Source organism: Natator depressus, chromosome 2 (genome assembly GCF_965152275.1).
Source record: "Natator depressus isolate rNatDep1 chromosome 2, rNatDep2.hap1, whole genome shotgun sequence".
NCBI lineage: Eukaryota > Metazoa > Chordata > Testudines > Cheloniidae > Natator > Natator depressus.
This window is the reverse complement of record NC_134235.1, coordinates 172093064-172113991: the sequence shown is the minus strand read 5'-3', so window position 1 is coordinate 172113991 and position 20928 is coordinate 172093064. Positions and strand designations below refer to the sequence as shown.

General features: G+C 39.1%; 1 protein-coding gene across 5 annotated transcripts in view; it reads right to left on the bottom strand.

The window, feature by feature from the left end:
• Window positions 1-20928, bottom strand: part of GLI3 (GLI family zinc finger 3) — a 243283-nt gene that overhangs the window by 64462 nt on the left and 157893 nt on the right. For 4 of the 5 annotated variants that reach the window (XM_074945305.1, XM_074945306.1, XM_074945307.1 and 1 more), the window contains 3 exons: window positions 20400-20605; window positions 14924-15070; window positions 6399-6600 (listed from right to left, as the gene is read on the bottom strand). In XM_074945305.1, coding sequence (XP_074801406.1) covers window positions 6399-6600; window positions 14924-15070; window positions 20400-20605 — 555 coding nt within the window. The remainder of the gene's footprint in view (window positions 1-6398; window positions 6601-14923; window positions 15071-20399; window positions 20606-20928) is intronic. The other variant, XM_074945309.1, reaches the window with a different exon arrangement.

The window sequence follows — 20928 nt, the reverse complement described above, 5'->3', positions numbered from 1 at the left end:
AACCTTTTGCAAAAGAGTAGAGTTGGCAACATTAATGCCATGGGAAGTGACTACCACCTCCAAGCCCATCCTACTAGGACACACTGCCTCTCAGCAAGAAGTGTTACAGCAGTTCAACATCTAATCATTGTTCAAGTAGTAGATACTACATATAAGTGCATCCCGACAAACGATTTATATATAGCGGGGTACTGCATTGCACGACTGAGGAAGGTAACCAAATGAGTAAATGCCAAATAAAGGATTACCCTAATTGGATGTTGTTTCATTTGGCTCCTTTGTGCCAAATGCAGAATGCATACTTCTTCCCAGCTGCAATGTAAAACAGGTGGTTTCAAATTTACAAAGTAGCAGTTCTAGCTAGTGAGCTAACGGAGAATCTCCATGAGCTGTCAACAATAGCAATAGTAACATCCTCTTTCAAATTTTCAGCTAGTAGACAGGACAGATTATTTCATTGCCAGCTGACAATGACAAGCCAAGCCATAACCTATGCTTATTTTGCTAAAATATTATTTATTTTTCGTATTGCAGTAGCATCTAGTATCCCCATAATACGGACTTCATTGGGCTAGGCACTGCACAAACACAGACCAAGAAGATGAGGCTTGTTTCACTGTTATTTCATCCCCAACCTCCCATTCCCCCTTCCCCCCCAGTTTGTTTCATCTACGTGTTGTAACCTACAATGTAAGCGCTTTAGGGCAGCATGTGTACTTTTAAATGCTTGCGCAGTGTCGAGCACAATGGGGCCTGGTTCTGCATTGGAACCCTGAGGCACCGTCTTAATTCACATCATACATGAATGCGCGCACGCACACTCACACACCCCAATGTCAAAAGAATGTTAAGGCTGCAAAGTCAAGCACTCAAAAGTTAGGAAATGACAGGATTAAGGTTGTCTATGTAACCTTCATTCAGCCCCTTATATGTAGGCATTGTATTACAGTCATTAATAACATGAACACGTACTGTTTTTTCCACAGGACCCCTACCTCATTCAATGCACAGGATGGATAGTGCTCAGTTAATGACCAGTTAGTCAATATTTTGTTCAGAGTGTGATCCCAAACTTTATTTAGTGCACTTTGTTCACTGGACACAGAATTATTAATTTCCTCATCATTTTTTTCTGTGGTGCTCATCACTATAGTATCTGAGTTGTTCACAAATGTTAATTAAATTATGTTCACAACCTCCCCACCCCCCAACCCCATGAGATGAGGGGGTGATATTATCTTCCTTTTATATGTGTAAAATGGAGGCAGAGAGATTAAGGTCAAAACTGTCCACTGATTTTGTGGGCCAATTTCAAACACTTGTGCCTGATATTTCAGAGTACTTAGCATTATCAAGCAGTTTCTATGTTCGAAGCACAGCTCCCACTGAGTTCTGCTGAAGCTGACAGTCGCTCAGCACTTCTGGAAACCAGGCCCCAGGGTCTCAAGTCAGACACCCAGAAAATGAGGACCACACAAGTTAACGGCCACCTGTGAAAAGTCTGCTTTAAGTGAGCTGACCAGCATCACACAGGAGCTCTGTGGCATAGACACAGATAGAATCCAACTATCCAGAGCAGAATTAAACTGCCTTAACCATGAAGCCGTCATTTCTATTCCTGCAGTCCCTTGCCTCATTCACTGCACACCTTCCAACTTCTGTAACAAATCAGGCAGGGGCCGTTCAGACAACAGTCTCCTTCACTTCACAACCCTGACTCATCCTCTGAATAGGTCTATCCTGTGCACTGAATGAGGCAGGGGTCCTGTGGAAAAAACAGCATGTGATCCTGTAATTAAAGACTTGTATCGTAAACACAAAGGGAGGCTTAATTCTGGCATTTGCTAATTTTGAGTGTTTTATTTTGCAACCTTAATGTTCTATTAATGTCGATTTTTTAAATGTAATTTCTTAGGTATTTTAAAGAGCAAACTACTTTTTTGTCCCAATGTGCTCCCTTCAACACTGCCCCCCACCTCCCAGTCTGGCTCTTGTCCTCTTGCATTCAAGTCAGGCTTCTTCCTTCTCCAAGATGCCTGGGAACCTGCAGAGTGAATACTGAGAGCAATGGAGAGACAAGGTTCTTGCTACAAGCGATGCCCAGCACCACAGCAGCCCACAGAAGCATTTACAGGGGAAATACTTGATAAACCTCTATGTCCCTAGGCTGCATCATACTCAATACAGATGGAACCTCTGCAGAATTAAGCAGCTAAACTCTAACAAGTCTCCACTGAGCATATATGGACTGAGAGTTTTAAAGGGCTTATAACTTGGCTAAATTTGGTCAGATTGTCTCAGGAACAGCAAAAGGCACATCCCTGGCATGGGGGCAACCATCCAGGCAAATGTCAAGTACTTGTTCTAAAGCATGGAGGTGCTAGACCTGCTCAGCTCTTGGAAATGGCTGGATTTTTGCTGACACTTTTTCAGAAAAATGTAGCCTGATGCAGACAACCAGCATGAAAAGTTTCATCCTGAAAGGTTTAAGATTGGCAAAGTTATAAGCAACTGACAACAGGGTCTTATCATGAGAACCTTTGGCCAATCTTCACTAAAGGTGGCACCACCACCTTTGCTTATAATAATAATGTGTCTTCAACCCTGAACTACAAAACCCTTATTGCAACTCAGAACTACAACTACAGGACTACTGAACTACAGCAATCCTGAACTACGAAATGTACTTAATACAACACACTGTGACTTTAGATAATCTATTCAACACAAATTGGACACATGTTGCTATTGTGACAAAGTTCCTGCTCTACCTTGGTGGGTCTTGCGGATTGGCGGATTTGCTCACCTTGGAGCTTCACGGCAGCCCTCAGCTTGGCCATTTTTCTGAATTCACAGTCCAGGTCGACTCCTCCTGTGTCTGACCAGGAGTTGGGAGGTTTGGGGGGAACCCGGGCCCGCCCTCTACTCCGGGTTCCAGCCCAGGGCCCTGTGGAATGCAGCTGTAAAGAGTGCCTCCTGCAACAGCTGTGCGACAGCTACAACTCCCTGGGCTACTTCCCCATGGCCTCCTCCCAACACCTTCTTTATCCTCATCACAGGACCTTCCTCCTGGTGTCTGATAATGCTTGTACTCCTCAGTCCTCCAACAGTCCGCGTTCTCACTCTCAGCTCCTAGTGCCTCTTGCTCCCAGCTCCTCACACACGCACCACAAACTGAAGTGAGCTCCTTTTTAAAACCCAGGTGCTCTGATTAGCCTGCCTTAATTGATTCTAGCAGCTTCTTTATTGGCTGCAGGTGTTCTAATCAGCCTGTCTTAATTATCTCCAGAAGGTTCCTGATTGTTCTGGAACCTTCCCTGTTACCTTACCCAGGGAAAAGGGACCTACTTAGCCTGGGGCTAATATATCTGCCTTCTATTACTCTCCTGTAGCCATCTGGCCCGACCCTGTCACACTATGTATTTAGGATTAACAATTTTGTAGACACATTCACATGGGAAAAGGTAAGGGGTGTTATCTATTGTTTAAAACCTGGTTTTGAAAGTGCTAAACACACAGTTAAGATGCAATGTCAGAAAAAGTTCTTGAAATGTGCTGGGTAACCCTTTAAAGGATCTCAAGATCTGTTCCCTCTCTTCTTCCTCGATTCCAGTGGAAAGGCTGTAACAATATGTTTCCCACTTCTGACATTGAACATTTATAGTATTATCAAAAAAGAAAGAATGATTAAATGGTGCAAAATTTTCCATTACACATGCTCAGAATATATGAATACAACATTCTGAAAACCATAAAAGTGCATAAGCTCAATCTTGCAAACATTATTCTCTTCAGTAATGCTAACTCACATGAAGAGACCTATTGGGCCTAATCCTTAGGACTTTACTCAGTTTTTGATCAGCACTTATTCAAATTCCTCAGCTGCCTTGAAAAAAACTACTCATATGAATAAGCATTTGTGCGAGTGCCTCTTGTGTTTGCGATCCTATATGTCAAAAAGAGCTTGACCAAATATTTTCAAACTTGCGGAAAAGTTTACCCCAAGGAAGAGACTAACTATGCCAAGTTTCTCCATAGAATTTCTTCTCCAAAGTTATATGCAATGAAGAAGGAGGTTCATAAGAACCTAAGAATGGCCACACTGGGTCAGACCAATAGGCCATCTAGCCCAGAATCCTGTCTTCTGACAATGGCCAATGCCAGGTGCTTCAGAGGGAATGAACATTACAGGGAAGTTACTAGGTGATTCATTCCCTGTTGTCCAGTCCCACCTTCTGGTTCATACTGGAAGTGTCATTCCCTCCTAACAGTGGGAATAGTATGCCTCTACAGTACATATATTTAACAGATGTGGCCAAAAATCACTGCCAGCTACTGATAAAAGTCATATTTCACAGCTACAGTACTTGGAAATTGGAACTATGCTTAGATGGATTGCAGAGCTGTATTTCAGAATTATGACATCATACCTGTAAAACACTATATAGCTATTCAAGTACAGAAGAGCTTTGAAATATGACTATTTAAAAAGAGGTGCTAAAAACAACAGCACTTTTGCTTATACTAAGTATTTACAGTAGTGTCACTTTAAATGTCTGCCAGAGTCATGTTTTCTAAACACCACTTGCACTCCCCATCTTCTCCAGCAATGTAAAGCCCCATCACCAGTTTTTGAAGTTTTAAGTGTGTCTTTCTTGTTGGAAAAGCAGGTTTGCACGTTGCCAAAAACTGACCTTTTAACTCTCAAGAAATTGCTATGGGGATTTGCTCTTTTCTCCAGCTGCAAATTGAAGGTGGAGGCTGCTTTTAAGCAAGGAATCAGAACAAGTCTTTGTTCGAGTGCCATAAATGCAAAATCAGTTTTTCTGAGACTTTTGAGATTTTTTTGGAATGCTGCAGGAACTTTTTCAGTTAAAATGTAGTAATGTCACAAACACTTTAAAGTCTCTGCATTTGTTTCTTCTTTGTTCTGCCTTCCCCCCTCATTACTGACACCTTTTTTTAGTTCCTTGATCTCCTTTTATTTTGTTCCGCTTTTGCTCTCTTGTTTTTCTCCTTCTGTCCCGTTTGCTTCCTTGTCCCCCTTCATCCTCCCCTGCAAATTCTCTCCACCTCTCCACTCTACTCTTCTTCTCTCAATCCCATGGTTCCACCATTCTTCTCTTGCTGATTTGTTGCATGTGCAAATGAAGCAGCAAAGTGGATTTCACAAGCTCTATAGTGAATAGCTCCTCTACTTTGTCCCATGGGCAAATAGTGAAGGAAAATGTCCCAGGGAATAGAACGGAGGTTCCTTGTCATGCCTGGATAGAGACATTGTCTGCCATACTCTTGCACGTGTGTTGGGAGCTGCTTATCTTATTTTAAGGTATGGTGTCCTTTTATCTGAAAACGGGCTACTAACCATAAGAAATATTTCTTAGGTGAAAAGGAAGATGCATGTTATCTAGCCTTAGAGATCCTTACTTTTAAATACACACAGTAGGAAAGCTATCAGACAAATATCTAGAGCGGGGTGGCCAACCTGTGCTCCGGAGCCACATGCGGCTCTTCAGAAGTTAATATGCAGCTCCTTGTATTGGCACCGACTCTGGGGCTGGAGCTACTGGTGCCAACTTTCTAATGTGCTGGGGGGTGCTCACTGTGCTCAATCCCTGGCTCTGCCACAGGCCATACCCCTACTCCACCCCTTCCCATCCCCTCCACTGAGCCTGCCATGCCCTTGCTCCTCCCCCTCCCCACCCCCAGAGCCTCCTGCACACCACGGAACAGCTGATTGGGAGGTGCGGGGAGGGAGGGAGAGGCACTGATTGGCAGGGAGAGTGGCAGGCGCTGGGAGCAGGGTGGGGGAGCTGATGAGAGGCTGCTGATGTATTACTGTGGCTCTCTGGTAATGTACATTGGTAAATTCTGGCTCCTTCTCAGGCTCAGGTTGGCCACCCCTGATCTAGAGGGTTTAATGATAGTATCAGAAAGCACTTGAGCTTCACATTTTTGAACACAGTACCACTGGGACACTTTGCTGTCTGTTGTGTTTATGGGCAGGATTTTCAAAATCATTTAAATGACTTAGTTGCACAAGTGCCAATCCCATCCTATGTCTTTATATCTGAATATTAACCTCTGTGTGTGTGTGTGTATTTATACACCATTATTGCCTTTTATAGTGAAAGTTACCTCTAGTGGATAATAAAATGGCTCAAAGTTCTCTATTAGTTACTTTTCCAAGCAAGAAAGAAATATTTGGCGCTATAAATTTTGCTCCAGTCAAAAAGATAGATGGTATAGACACACAGAAATATATATACATATAAAGAGAAACACACATGTGTGTATATTTGCATCCATGCAGATTTATGGTGTAAGATCGATAATACAGCATTATACACAAAAAATGCTGTAACAAAAAATTAATCAATACTTTGCAGAGTTTTTACCTTATTGCACTTGCAGATAAGTGGCCATAGGAACCACTAGCTGAAGAACTGCTACGAGAATTATTGAGAATTGTGACCAAGGAGTTTGGAGATGTCCGTATCATGGTCTGAAGGTCAAAGCTATGATCAGACAGGGGCGATATGGACAGCGTACGCTTTCGGCTTGGTCTAGTTGACAGCCTTGGACTTGGAAACCTGGCACCTGTTATGTAAACAAAAATAATTATCTACCAAAGTACTCTACCCCATTTATTTATGACTCCTGGCGATGGGTATAAAGAGTCACAACATGCTGTGACAAGCCCACTCTTTCCACTTGTGATCTACTGGCTACAATTGAGGAAAATTAGGAAGAAAAATTTATCTTCCTATGGCTTACCTCAGGGGAGCTCTGTTTATTAATGTGCAAGCAAAATGATAAATTGCTAAACAAAAGGAAAAGACTTTTATATGTTATCCCTCTCATTTCTGGTGATTTATGAATCTGATGGCTGCTTAGACATTCACATCATTAATTCAAGCCCAAGCGATGAGACAGTGGCTCACATCGGCGCTCCCTGAAACCCCTGCCACTTCAATGCAAAGAGCCAAAAATAAACTTCTAAAATACAAAATAAAGATTAAGATGCAGCTTTCCCTTTGCTGATCATAATTCCTCCTGGCCAATGCTAGCTGCAAAAATAAAACAGATGAATAAAATAATGCCATAAAACAAAACACTCTATCAACAGAAGTCATCAATTCGACAGTCACAGCATTAGGCTAAGAGACATTAGGATTTTATTTCAATTTTTTCAAGTAACTAAGAAGATTTGTGGGGTGGATGTATCCATTTTTTCAAAACTATAGTTTAAGCTTTTCAGAGCAGTGCAGGGGATTCGATCCCACATCTTCCATTAAAATGAACAGAACATGTATGGCTAAATTCTCTGTGAGGCTTTGAAAACTTCCACTATTGGGCCGGTACTCCTCCTGACCTGTAACCACAATTCTATCGTGCTAATGGGAGATATATCACCTTCAACTTCATCCTAATATTGATTCATGTAATCCTCGATTTCATTGTAAGCAAAGTTCTAGAGCCAATTATTTGTATTAAAAATAATACCACCTGCACTTCTTATTTCAATCAAATAAACTGGTAATATTGGAGCGTGCCATGTAATTTTGATGTCCAGGGCCACAAACTCTTGGTTCAAGTCCTATTTTTCTAACTGGATGGCTTGCAGCTCTGTGTAACTTCTCAACAATTAAAGAGTAGGTTACAGGTTTCTGTGATCTTTTCTTTATACTTCCCACTACTTGGTGCTCTACACCTCAATTCAGCAAGGTACTTAAGCATGTGTGTAACTTTAAGTACGTGAGTAGTCCATTGATTCCAACAGGATTATCCATGTGCTTAAAGTTAAGCAAATACTCAAATACATAGCTGATTCAGGGCCTTCGTTAGTGTTTATAGACAGCTGATGTAGAGATCTGCTCTTTTCCCAAATTTCCTGATGTTCTTTGTTTACACATTTCATGGATACGTCCAACTAAAAGCTTGCTAATTTTATTGTTAAATACAGTAAGACTGACATTTTCATTTTAGGCTCTCTCACTTTGCTTTTCTCCTACTGGAGTTTTTATTTTGAGGTAAGCTGACTTTGTATTTCACCCATTTCTATGCTTGCAATCCAGACTTATTCTTTGACTATGATGTGTTGTTTTCTTCACACATTATTTCAATTCTCGGTTCCACTTACTAAACATCTCCAGAATTCACGATTACTTAACAAATTTTGCAGCTAAAACTATGGTGCATGCCATGGTTCTTTCCTGTCTCAACTCTTCCTATGGTTTTCCAACTAATCTTCCTATCGCTACTCTGTCTGACACGCAAGTGGCACAGAATCACAGGACTTGTCTTAATTTTCATTGCTTGCAATTTTCTCCCTTGACTCTTCTCCTTAGACATCTGTATTGGTTGCCCTTTTTGAGTGTGTTCAGCCAACATTCAAAATCTTGTAATTAAAGCCATTGTTTTACGGTTGATATCATTCTGTGATCTGATCTCTGCTTATACTCCCCCTCATAAACTGTGCTTAATTTGGAACACTCTTTGACCTCTGCTAAGACTACCAATAAGGATTGCCTTTGGCATCAGGGTTCAGGGTTTTTTCCCACATCTTTATTCCTCCAGTCTCTCACTGGATATTCATGCTGCTGAATTATCGTTTAAAACTTAAACTTGAAGATTTTATTTTTTTCCTCGAGCTACTTCAAGCTATTTTACTTAATCTGTTTTATCTCTCTTTTTATGAGCGTGCTATTGTACTGTGTGTACATCTGCTACTTTATGAAGTGCAGTGCCTTGATACTTCTAAAGCCTGATATGTTTTATCTCCATGAAAGTACAAACGTTGATTAGTGGCTATAAGAAGTTGCTATACATTTACTACGGATATACAAGATCCATGTGATAGTAAAAGAATAACTACATATTAATATCTTGCATTTATTTAGTAGTTTTCATCTATACCTCTCATATGGGCCAGATTCTCAGCTGATATAAATTGGTACCACTACACTGAAATCAATGGAGTTATGCCAATTTGCATTAGCTAAGGAGCTAGCTCAAAGCACTTTAAAAGTGAGTTGTTATTATTATCTCCATTTGACCAAGTGGATAACTGAAGTTCAGTCGTCCACAGTGAAACATCAAATGAGTGGGGCAAACAGGACTCTTTGCACAATCCACTAGACCACAACTGAACAGCTAAATGGTATGTTATTCACAGCATTGTTATTGTCATTATTTATAATCCTTGCTATGTTCTACACCAGCTGATCCCTCCTCCCCCTTGTAGTCACATGGATAAAAGCATCAATCATTTATTTTCCTCAGATTGATAGGAATGGGATTAGTCACAAGACACCGGACATGCTCATGATGAGGGAAACATAGATCACTTTCTTTGGATAAGCATGACATTGTTACGTGTTACAGTTCTGTTTTTAACATGAGAAGCCTGACCTCTGCATAGGGATGTTACCAATGATAATTTAGGAAAGATTTTGAACTTGATTTTTAGGACTTAAGTTTAAAAATATTTATTGTGACTGATCAGAATTCCAGATCTGAATGTGTATAGATAGAGGTGACTGCCATTTATTTGATGTAAGTGTCCTGGGGAATTTGTTAGAGACTTGCCAGACACAGACTGACTGTTTCTGATTCTGAAATGAGACAATGCGCTGACTGGGAAAAAGGCAAACCACAACTATGTTTATAAATCAAATATCAGCTAGTTATGTTTTCCGCTGCAAATGAGAGATGTATTCCAATGATTTTGTTGGAAAATGAAGCGATCATTAAAAATACTATAACATGAACCCTGCTAGATTACATTTCTCATCTGAAGTGAAAGCTTAGACAGCCTGATAAATGATCTACAAACACAGTTGCACTTTGCCTCTTTGCTGATCAGAGCATTGTCTCATTTCAGCATTAGAACCTCTTTTGGCAGTTCTATACCACATTTCCCAGGAGAGGACACTTGTACCAAATAAGTATCACCCATGTCTGTGCTACCCCTAGGAGTTTGAAGAGAAGCATACTCATCCTTAACAAACTGCACAGAGCTACCAAGTATGATTATCCTCATCCTGGTGCCCCACAGATGTTCAACAAATGCATGACTCCCTCCTTCTCCCTTCCCTCTCTAAAATGAGCCAACCCATTCCTAAGTCACACTATGGCGGTTTGAAAAGACTCTTTCCCTCAAATGCTCATTAAACCTCCCTCGTCCTGCCCAACTGCTATCAGCAGCCAGTCTTCTCTTCAGCACAGAGCCACTCTGGGCCAGCTCATCCCTGTCCCCTGGCTCTGTGGTAGGCACATAAGTGCTCTGGCCAGAGACAAAGATGTGGTATGGCAGAGCAGAGTGAGCAGAGCAGAGCAGAGTGGATTTATAACAGGGAGCCTTGACTCAGCCTTATCATTCAGTAGCCACAGATTTTTTTTTCTCCTTGGAACAGCATGCCGTAGTCGTCTCACCTGGATCTAGAAATCAGTCAGACCCCAACTTTCATCTACCTGGGACTTGGCCAGTTTCCTAAGGGGTAACAGTTCTATATGTAAACAGAGAATTCCTGTGTCACATGAGATGATGGTTACAGCCAAATCAGAGCACTACAGTACTTGGTAATGGAAGAGTAGAACTGGCTTCAAGTGAGACAGTGACTTTCAAAATGGAAAATCCAATTAAATGACTGTTTTTCTTGCATTCACCATTGAATTAGGTTTTACATTCCTAAAAGGTTTTAAATATGAAATGATCATTCATTATGTTGCAAAATGTTTAGTATAACAATATTCTGAGTTCGTATATTACTATAAAAAGAAATAGATCACAATTTATAAGCATCTCTGACTGCTAAAATAAACTTTGCAGCTTTGCTCTGGCATATATTTTAAACACAAACACTTCAGCGTTTATTAATTTGAGATGTTTATCTGTTCATAGTATTCTTCCAATGAAGCATCACATTCCATTTTTTGTAAGATTCCTGGAGACCAAAAATGCAGAGCCAGTGATTCATTAAAAACTCCATTCACCTTCTGAGCAAGCACTGAAAAACCATCAACTTTGGAGGGTGGTGAAAATAGAAGGTATATGTGGCATTCTACAGAGCAGAAGACAGACTTGTTTAAGAATATAGTCCTTGTGGAGTAGATATTATACTAAAGGAAACTGTAATATCAGCTAGTGAAGCTTTGAGACAGGGATGTGTAGGCAAAAATCAGAGTGAGTGTTAAAAGTAAAGACTTATTCTGAGGGTGGAGCTCATTTCTAAAATAGCTGAAATCAATTTCAATCATTACTTTCCAAAATGGAATATGCCTTGCTGCAAATTGGTCCATGAATTCGATTTCTGAATTCAAGTTTTTAGCATCAATTATTAGAGAAGAATTTTCAGACGTATAATTTTATTCCTTTAAATCACATTTCTTCAAACATGCCAAAGGAACTGGTCTTCTTTGAAGGCTGTGAACATGACAGGTTTGAATTTTTGAAAATAAACTAGAGCTGTGTGAAACTTGGTGGTTTTGGTTCACAGACATCAGTAGAAGTTTGGTTTTACTTTATGGAAGTACACATCCTGAATTTTGTCTTGGTTGCCAAACCCATAAATCCCTTGATGACACACAGGGGAAGGAATGGGTCTACTAGCCAAAACTTGTCCCACCTTTTCTTGAAACTCAGCCTACATTCAGTCAAAAGGTCACACCTCAGAAAGTCTTACAGGGTGGGACTGTCAAAAGCACTCAGTGTGGACCTAGCTAGCTCTGCTCTCACTGAATTCAATGGGAGTTCACCAAAAAGTTCCCACAGAGCGAGGCTCCAGAGCATGTAGGACATTTCAACCCCCTGCACAAGAGCCAAGCATCCTGTCCCCCACCCCAATAAAAATGGCTCTCCATAAAGCAGGAAGAAGGCAGGGTGTTCCCCATACCCTGTATAAAGCTCTGTGTCCATCTTCTGCATAATGCATATGGTTATTATTTGTATTACATTAGAGTCTAAAGGCTCCAGATTTGATCATTGTGCTCACTGCTGTACACACACACACACACACACACACACACAGAGTAAGAGACAGTCTCTATGTCACCTTCTCCATATAGTAAATTCAGAACATTCTCTGTTTCTGACCCATTGTTGTACAGAATACGTAAGCAGGGATCTTTCAGTGGGTCAAATCAGCTATTTCTCAGAATTTTGTCACAAATAATGAGGGAAATTATCAACTTCTTTTTCATTCTTTTTAACAAGATGGGGCAGGATGGAAAGAGGACTTTTAAAATCATCATAATGCAAATATGGGCATTCTGATCGTTCAAAAAAAAAAAGCATCTTAATATTGGCTTCCTGCTAATTGTTTTGTTTCTCTTTTCTAATCTAAAATTCTGACAAAGAAGAAAGGGGTTTTCTTTAGCATGATGAACGATAGGACATTCAGATGCCTACTTAATGACAATTAATTTACTGTATATCCATGCAAGTTAAGATAGTTTTAATTAGTTTTTACAAAGTAAAAGGGTAACTTCATCCTCTCTTTAGATAAAAGAAGCTACTGCCTGACTAAACACATTCTCATCAAATAGAGAAGGTGAGGCTAAGTGACCTTCTTAGGATTCGCTCTTATTTTAATTCTCTATTTACTGTTTAAAATAACCCATTTGCATAATACTGCTTCAATTTTTTTGACTTTAGTCCTGAAATAATCCCTAATTGAAAAGTTGCTGCTATAATGAATTGCAAATGTGTGATCTCAACTTTAAAACCAAACACAAAACAAATTAAAGTGCATATATCAAATATCTGGACAGCTGTCCCTGTTTGAGATTATGTTTAGGACCCTTTTTATATGAATGAACAGAGAGCATATGCATCAAAGATCAACATCCTTTCCTTTAAGCACAGGTACTGGAACTAGGGTGCGGCAGCATCCCCTGGCTTGAAGAGGTTTCCATCATGTACAGGATTTACAGTTTTGTTCAATGGCTTTCAGCACCTCCACTATACAAACTGTTCCAGCACCCCTGCCTTTAAGTAAAAAGAGGTAATTATTTGTGATGCTGAGGCTGTATTTCTATGCATATTATAGCATGCTCAATCCTCCAGCCGTTACTCCACAAGTAAGTCTTTTGATGTCTCTAGCGTTATTTGTGTAAGTGATACAGAATTTTATCTATCTCTTTAGGTTTTCCTAGAATGCCCATCATGGTGGTAGGTAAGTACTGAACAGGCAAATTACAGTAGGTCAGAATGCCAGTTTGGATTGGGCACATTATTTATCAAGCACTTTGGGATTCAAAGGATTATACACAGTGGACCAGATCCTCAGCTAGTGTAAATAAGGATGGCTCCATTGACTTCAGTGGAGCTATGACAGTTACACGAGTTGAAAATGTGTCCAAGTGTGATTGTTATATTTACATGTCTTGAACCATCCATAAAGCAGAAAATGAATGTTATATAATAAGTTGCTATTAATATGTGCCAAACACATTAATAGCCCTTTATCCTCCCCCTACCCCACCTTCTCTCCAACTCTCTCCCTTCAAAACCCTTTGAAAAACTCCATCTTCTGTGAAGCTTATCAGAAATAATGTCCACAAAGCAGATTCTGGTTTTTATAAGCACCTCCAAGTAGGAAATGGGTATGTTTGGAATATTTTAACTACTGTAATGCACCATGCACAGTAACTGAATATAGAATATGTAATTGAAATTGAGTTGTTAAAAAATGTGCTCACCTTCTTTCCGACTAATAAAAACGTCTAATTTGCACACTCAATTCCTGCACAATATATCTCATCAATCACTTATTTAACATAATTTAAATGAATGTCCTTGCAACACTGACTTTCTTATGTCCTCATGCTTTCTATGGGTGAGCCTCATAATTCTCACATTCTATGCAGACTCCTTGGGATCAGCAGCCCCGGAACATGGTCAATAATGAGATATAGACATGAGGAAACCACATGCTGGCAAGGATTTAAGAGAGTCACAGGCTAAACCAATTCTCTAATAGTATGCCACATGGGAAGCAATAAGGTTTTATTCCGAGCCCCAGTCTCTTACTTCTCAAGTTATGGTGGAGATGGGGGAATGAGGATTTCACAGACAGCATTAGCAGCTCCTGAGTGAAGTGCTTTGCACAACTGTTACTCAACCAACAGTAACTCCATTTGGTTGACTAAAAAATAGCAGTGAGCAGCTTCAGATGGAGTGCTCTCCCTCAACTTCGCTGAGAGAAATGGAGGCCACAATAAAAGGTCTTGAAGATGGTGCAGCACGTGGAAGGAGGTACATAGCTTAGAAATTTGAGGCAGCATCCTTGGGGATTTGGCCATCCACATTGCCTGAGCCAGAAACAATCTCCAAGGTTAGTCAGTACCAGGATACATAATTTTTAAACATATCTGCTGCTCTCTGAAGATGTTTTAGACAAATGCTATAAAATAAGAGTTGTTCACATTGACTGGTTGCTGGGTTTTTTTGCGGGAACAGAGACACTAACTAAGGTTAGGAAAATGGACGTAAATGTTTATTTATGAACAACGACTACTGGTGTCAACAGCAACAAAAATATCGACATTAAAGATAAACACGACAATGTTTGTTAATGTAAGGTAACCTTTTCAAAAACATTTAGTAATTTAGGAATCTGAGTCCACTTGAAAGTTAGTTTTACCCACAGCCCTTTATTTTTAGAAGCAATCACATTTCTTTCCATAGTCGCTTTCAAAGTTTATTATCAGATTCACTTTGCTACCTCTCACTTCTTTTTTAAACTACTTTTAGGCCCCGATCCTGCGAAGAGAACCATGTGGGCACAAACTCCTGCATCTGCACAGAGCTCTACTGATGACAGTGGGGCTTCATGTGAGCATAGGGAATTCACCCATGGGGTTCTCTTTTCAGGATCAGGGCCTTATTTGTCTCACTTTTTTCAGCATGCTCACTTACTATCCATGGCGTGAAGGTATTCCATATGAAGGGCGCCAGCTCCTGCAGTAGCAGCTGAAGGAATAATGTCTGCATATGGGCTCCGCTGACCTGCCAATAGAGCCATCTGATGGTAATATTCAGCTGGACTGACTCCAGCGTGTGGAGCTAAGAACACAACATAAAAAAGCACCATTAATGACGTAAGAAAAACAAGAGGCAAAATTTTATTACTCCACTGCTTCCCTTTGGCTATTAAACCGGCTTGTTTATTTTTTTAAAGCAACGCAACATCTGCAATATGCCCGTGCAGTCAACATACTTCAACCAGTGATACTGCAAAGACATCATTCAGAAAATGGCAAGACATAAAATATTCATTTACCAGTGACATTTACCATTCACAGTGACCTCATTTTTTATATTTATTTTTTTAAGTGAATTTAAAAGTGACAGACTGACTGACAGGCCTGGAAACTAACACATTTTATTTAGTCACAAGAAAAGCTAACCACAAGCAGCAAAAGCTTCTCTCCTGCGCCAATGTGTCTCAATCTTAACCTGAAACACCTCTTGCAAAGCAGGTCAAGTTCCATGATCATTCACATCTTCGAACGCCCTGCTGAAAACACCGAAAGGATGTCATCAATGGGGGAATATTTTGTGAAATGCAAAACTGGACTAGGACAAACTAATTTCTTTCAAGCAAATTAGCTGTCAGACAGGAACAATTTATAGGCATTTTTAGCCAAGGCTGGATTCATGTTAATGAGTAAGGCTCCCCCTCCCCCCAGATCCTACATATACATGAGTAATGGTACTCATGAGAGTGGTCCCAGTGACCTCAATGGGTCTACTTAGGTGTGTACGGCTCAGTGCCATAGAGGAGAGAGGCTGTATATGCCATTACTGTGTTCATGAATCATCCAATCCCCTGCAGATAACCTCCTTTACTCATAAAAAACAACTCAATTTCTGCAAAAATTATTCACGATCTGTTTTTCCTCCATACAATTTTCAAGCATCACTAAACTCCATGCAACGAGCTGAAGTGTAACATTGGACTAATATTTCATTTCAGTGGCCCTCTGATGCTGCAATTATTAATAGATGGTTTTGTGGACTGAGCAGAAGATTAGTCATTATTCTTGTTTCTGCCACAGACTTCCTGGGTGAGCTTGGGCAAATCACTCTACCTCTCTGGTCCTCAGCTGCTCTATTTGTAAAGTGGAGATAATCATACTTCCCTAACTGTGCTCAGAAGAATGTTGTGCAGCACAGTTCATTAATATCTGTAAAGTACTTTGAGATTTTCAGATTTAAGGTCTCTACAGCAACGGAGTATTTTCATATTTATACTTGTTATTCAGCGCCATTCTTCCACCATTTCATTGGCTATGTTCTGAGTGGAAATACAACTTTAAGCACTAATCCTGGAAACACTGAACAATTTTATTCACATGGGACTACTAACACGGGTAAAGTGGCTTATTTGCATTAGTGTTTGAAGGATCAGGTCCTAAATGAAACACCACAAACACAGGAACCAGGTTTATTCTAAAAGGAAAAATGAAATGGCAGAGTTGGGAGCTCCTACAGGAACAGGATTTACAGAGTATTTCAGTATGTTATAAAATAAAAAGTGTTCTCTGCTATATCGTGAGATCCAACATAAATGAAGAATAAACATTATTTTAATCAAACTTTAGGAAATATTAAAGAAAAATAAAAGGATTTTAGACAGTGCAGGAAAGGAAACCACAAGAGAAGTGAGCTGAGAAGAATTCTTCTTGTTTTCAAATTACAAATTGATTTCTAAAATAAATATAATCCACACCTTGCCACTGTCACTTTCTGTAAAATGACAAGAAAAATATTTGACCACAAATTAAAAAAAACCCTCACTCATTACACTGAGTCATTGATTTTGAAGTTTTACAGTAGTAGACGACCATATCATCTTTCCAGACACACTTAAAACACTTCCTGAGCTTTCTGACATAAGTGTCTGGGTTAACTAACAATAACATTGGCTGCAAGCTTTAAAATGAAATGCTTCAGAACCTATCAAGGCATATAGTGAGCATATAACTATATTACCAATGTTCCATAAATTGAAAGAATTTTTGGTTTCCTTAAGAAATCTTTCCTCTTTTTAAATACAAGAAATTGGCCAATTAATAATGGCTTGGTTGAAGGGTAATTGAGTTCAGTTAGGATGTGCAATTTATTTTTTAAAATATGTAAGTATTTTATAAAAGCAAAGCTCAATGTGGCTACTCACATATGTAAAGTTCCTCCTGGCCATATTTGCAGGATTACCCCACTAAGTGGGATTCTAAGTGTAGCTCTCCCTGTGACTGGACCTTTAGAATTTGAGCTGTTTGGGGCAAGGACTGCTGTCCTGATTCTCTTCCCATTTACAGCAGCTTTTACACCAGGGTAGCCTCAGTGGATTTACCCCTGCTTTACACCTGTGTAAATCAAAAAAGAATCACACCCCCTGCATAGTGGGCACTACTGCAATACACATAACAACTGGCTCAGTCCTCGACCCCACCTCTAGTTCCTTTGTGTTGCTGTGGGAAATCCATGGGTGGACCAAAACCGTCAGAGCTGGCTCCACACCACTTGTTTTCCCGGGTGAGGTGATGACATAGTATGCAAAGCACTCAACCAGATCCTCAGCTGCTGTAGCCACCGTCTACAAGTTGCATAACAGAGCAACTCTAAAGCTGCTCTACATTATGCGATGGGCTGTTTGGCCCCTGGATCAGTGCAACTGTGGACTGAGCCCAAAAAGAATGATCTAATTGACCTAAAGCAATTTAACGGGCAATAGATATTTCATCCTGACTTTTAGAAAAAACAGCACAATTTTACATACCTTCAAATGCAAACTGTGTGTGACAGAATTTATAATCAAGCCACTTATACCTTTAGCATTGTGTGTGTACACAGGTATATACTTGAACTATTATTTATTATTTGCATTCCAGTAGAGTCCAAAATGTGGTAGGTACTGTCAACAAACAAGGGAGATTAGGGTCTGATCTGAATAGATCTGTCTGAATAAGGGCTTTAGAGTTGCACACTTGACTGGCTTACCTGGCTAACTATGAATTCTATGTAACATATTTTACAACCTTTAATTAAATATGTTTTTTATTGGGATACCTATGAAACTTCATACTGGACAACAGAGATGGCAGTATGCTGATTTTTTAATTTCCATGAGCAACTGAGGTGGAATTAAAGTGTAAGTGAAATTATGTAGGAATCTAATTTGATAGCCGTTATTAAATTGTTCTTATATCAATTTTTTTAAAAAGCCTATATACATAAATTTACTTCGTAAGTTATATTACCACTTTAACTCTTTCAATTTTATAAGTATATGCCATCAAAGTGTAATTACAATGCAACTAAAATGCAATGATAATAAAAGCTATAAAGCCTTACACAATTCCTTGTAATTTTTCTTTGTCCACTTATATTTCCCAAGGATTTTGCTTCCACTTTCATAATTAGGGCTATTTAAGAATTCAGAACTTTTTTTTGGCCCATGGCAGTATTCCTATAAATCAACTTATACTGCATAGTTTACATGCTGTATGTATAGCACAATACTCACATGCATGTATGCACTCTTATATGGTGGCTATCCCTGTGCTATGTAAATACCTATATATTGCCTGAAAATCAAATACATAAATAAACACAGAGTATGCAGTAGAATGTTTTAGATGTACAAGAATCTATCTTTATTAGCCAATCTCTGGTCTTAAGATGTGACTCTGCTCAAATACATAAACCGAGTACTAACTTGATCCATATTTATTAGGAAAGTTTATTAAGTTTTCTTGTGCCTACAATATGTTCAATTCTGTACACAGTTTGCAAAAATAAATACAATCACTGCCATAAGACATTACAATTGATTCTGTTCTAACTAGTCCAGTTTGTAGTCTCATGAGAGATCACTTAAGACAGATTTTACTGCAGATACAGTGAATGTATGTCTATATCTCTGCATATGTACATTTGTATGCCAATATACATGTATGTATATTAATATACATATATATGTGGGGGGAGGGCATGTGAGAGATTGAGAAAGAGAGAGAGGTTTCAAAAGCTATAAAAAAGTTATATCATATTTATTCGACAATAAACGTATAGAACTTCTTTGTGTCAAGATAAGGATTTCCAAATAATCACTAGTGTTCTTTTTAAATGATTTTGCTGGTCATCATATAACACTGTTTGTTAAAATAAAATGTGTAGAATTAACCATGATTTAAACAACAACCAGGCTGTCGATATCACCAGTGGATATGTGCACACATACACTTTGATTGACATTACATCATTTTAATTTATTCTCATAAGACGAATATGCACCCATAACTAATGGGTTAGTGTAAAGGTATAGGCTCTTACAAGTGAGGATTAATTAGTCATCCATTTGAACAGAGTACACTACTCATTTTTCAAATTCTGCTAAAGGCAGTATGTCTGTTTTGTAAATTTGTGTGAGCACTGGGAAGAGCTTTTCCTTAATTAAAATAGTAGTTTAATTATCTTCATTACATACTCACTTGCTAATTTGGCCCATTATAACTCCACTCAGCACAATAAAGCAATTTTGAAACTTCAAACTACTAATGTACTGTTAAAAATAACACTTCCCAGAATCCAGCCCATGTGTGATTCTGTTCATTGCTCACTAAGGCAAAATTCACATTTAAATCAATGGGAGTTTTTACTAAGGACTGAGTAGAGATTGCAGATCTTGGTCCTTTATAATTTAGCTTACATCCAAATAAACAGGGAGGTAATATCTACATCGTACTCAGACCTCAGGGAACATCACTTTCCTTTTATGCTGCCTAAATCTGAGTCATTTAAATATGCTCCACCTGATTCCGATCACCAATCACATATCTCATATAAGTGAAATTTCATTCGTCTTATCCTCAGCTACTATAAATTGGTGTAGCTCAATTTAAGTTAAATAGACCTATAATGACCCTCATTAGCAAGTGAGTGTGTTGTTAAGATAATAAAACTGCTATTTTAATAAAGGAAAAGAACTTTCCAACACAATATATCTCTTGAACTCGCTGGAGATATGCTGATTTATACAAGGTGATTTGATTTCAGTACAGGCATTCCTGATTTATGCTGTTTTAAGGTAAATCAGAATCATACCCACGGTCTGTCGCACAAAACAGAAGATATTACAAGCCATAAACATTGTTACATTTTTAATTTTGAATGAGAACTTTTTTTTTGCTGAAGTTTCAACGTTTGTGAAATGTACAAATGACCAGCAATAGGCTGATGAAGTATTGAAACATTTATGACATAATGAATATGGCTGACAAATCTGCTGAAGCTGCTTTGAACAAGGAAAAAAAAAGAAATGTTGACAAGATTAATATAACTTAAGTTGCCACAATGACAGCAAACAGGAAGCCAGTCTTAAACCCACCGTCTGTAGGGCTGAGTCCACGGGCTGCCGAGATCATTGACAGAGACGGGCTACTGTGCAGTGATCGGATGTAGTCCATGTAAGGGTTAATATAAGGGTGAGGAGGGCTGAAGGGAGATTCTGATGTTGCAGCCGGATTTCTGTGTGGGGAAATTCTAATGAACGGAAGATCTGAATATGTTGGGCTACTAGATAAGGCAGAAGGCCTGGAATAAAGAGAGAGAGAGAGAGAGAGAGAAAAAAGAAAGATTATCTATATAGTCAAGATCACAAATGTGGACAGAAAAAATAACTGTAAGGTAATATTCATTCTATAAAGAACAACTGCATTGAACATGCAATAACTTACACTAATTTCCACTGCCTGGAGAGAAAAGAATCGGGAACGAGTTCTTCTCTGTACCAATTGTTAGTAATATTTCTCTAACCCATTTTTAATGTAAGTCGGTTTTCAGTTTTCATGTTACATCACTCCATAATTTTTTTCCTTTGGATTTCAGAAGAAAACTAATCTAACTAGCATTAAATA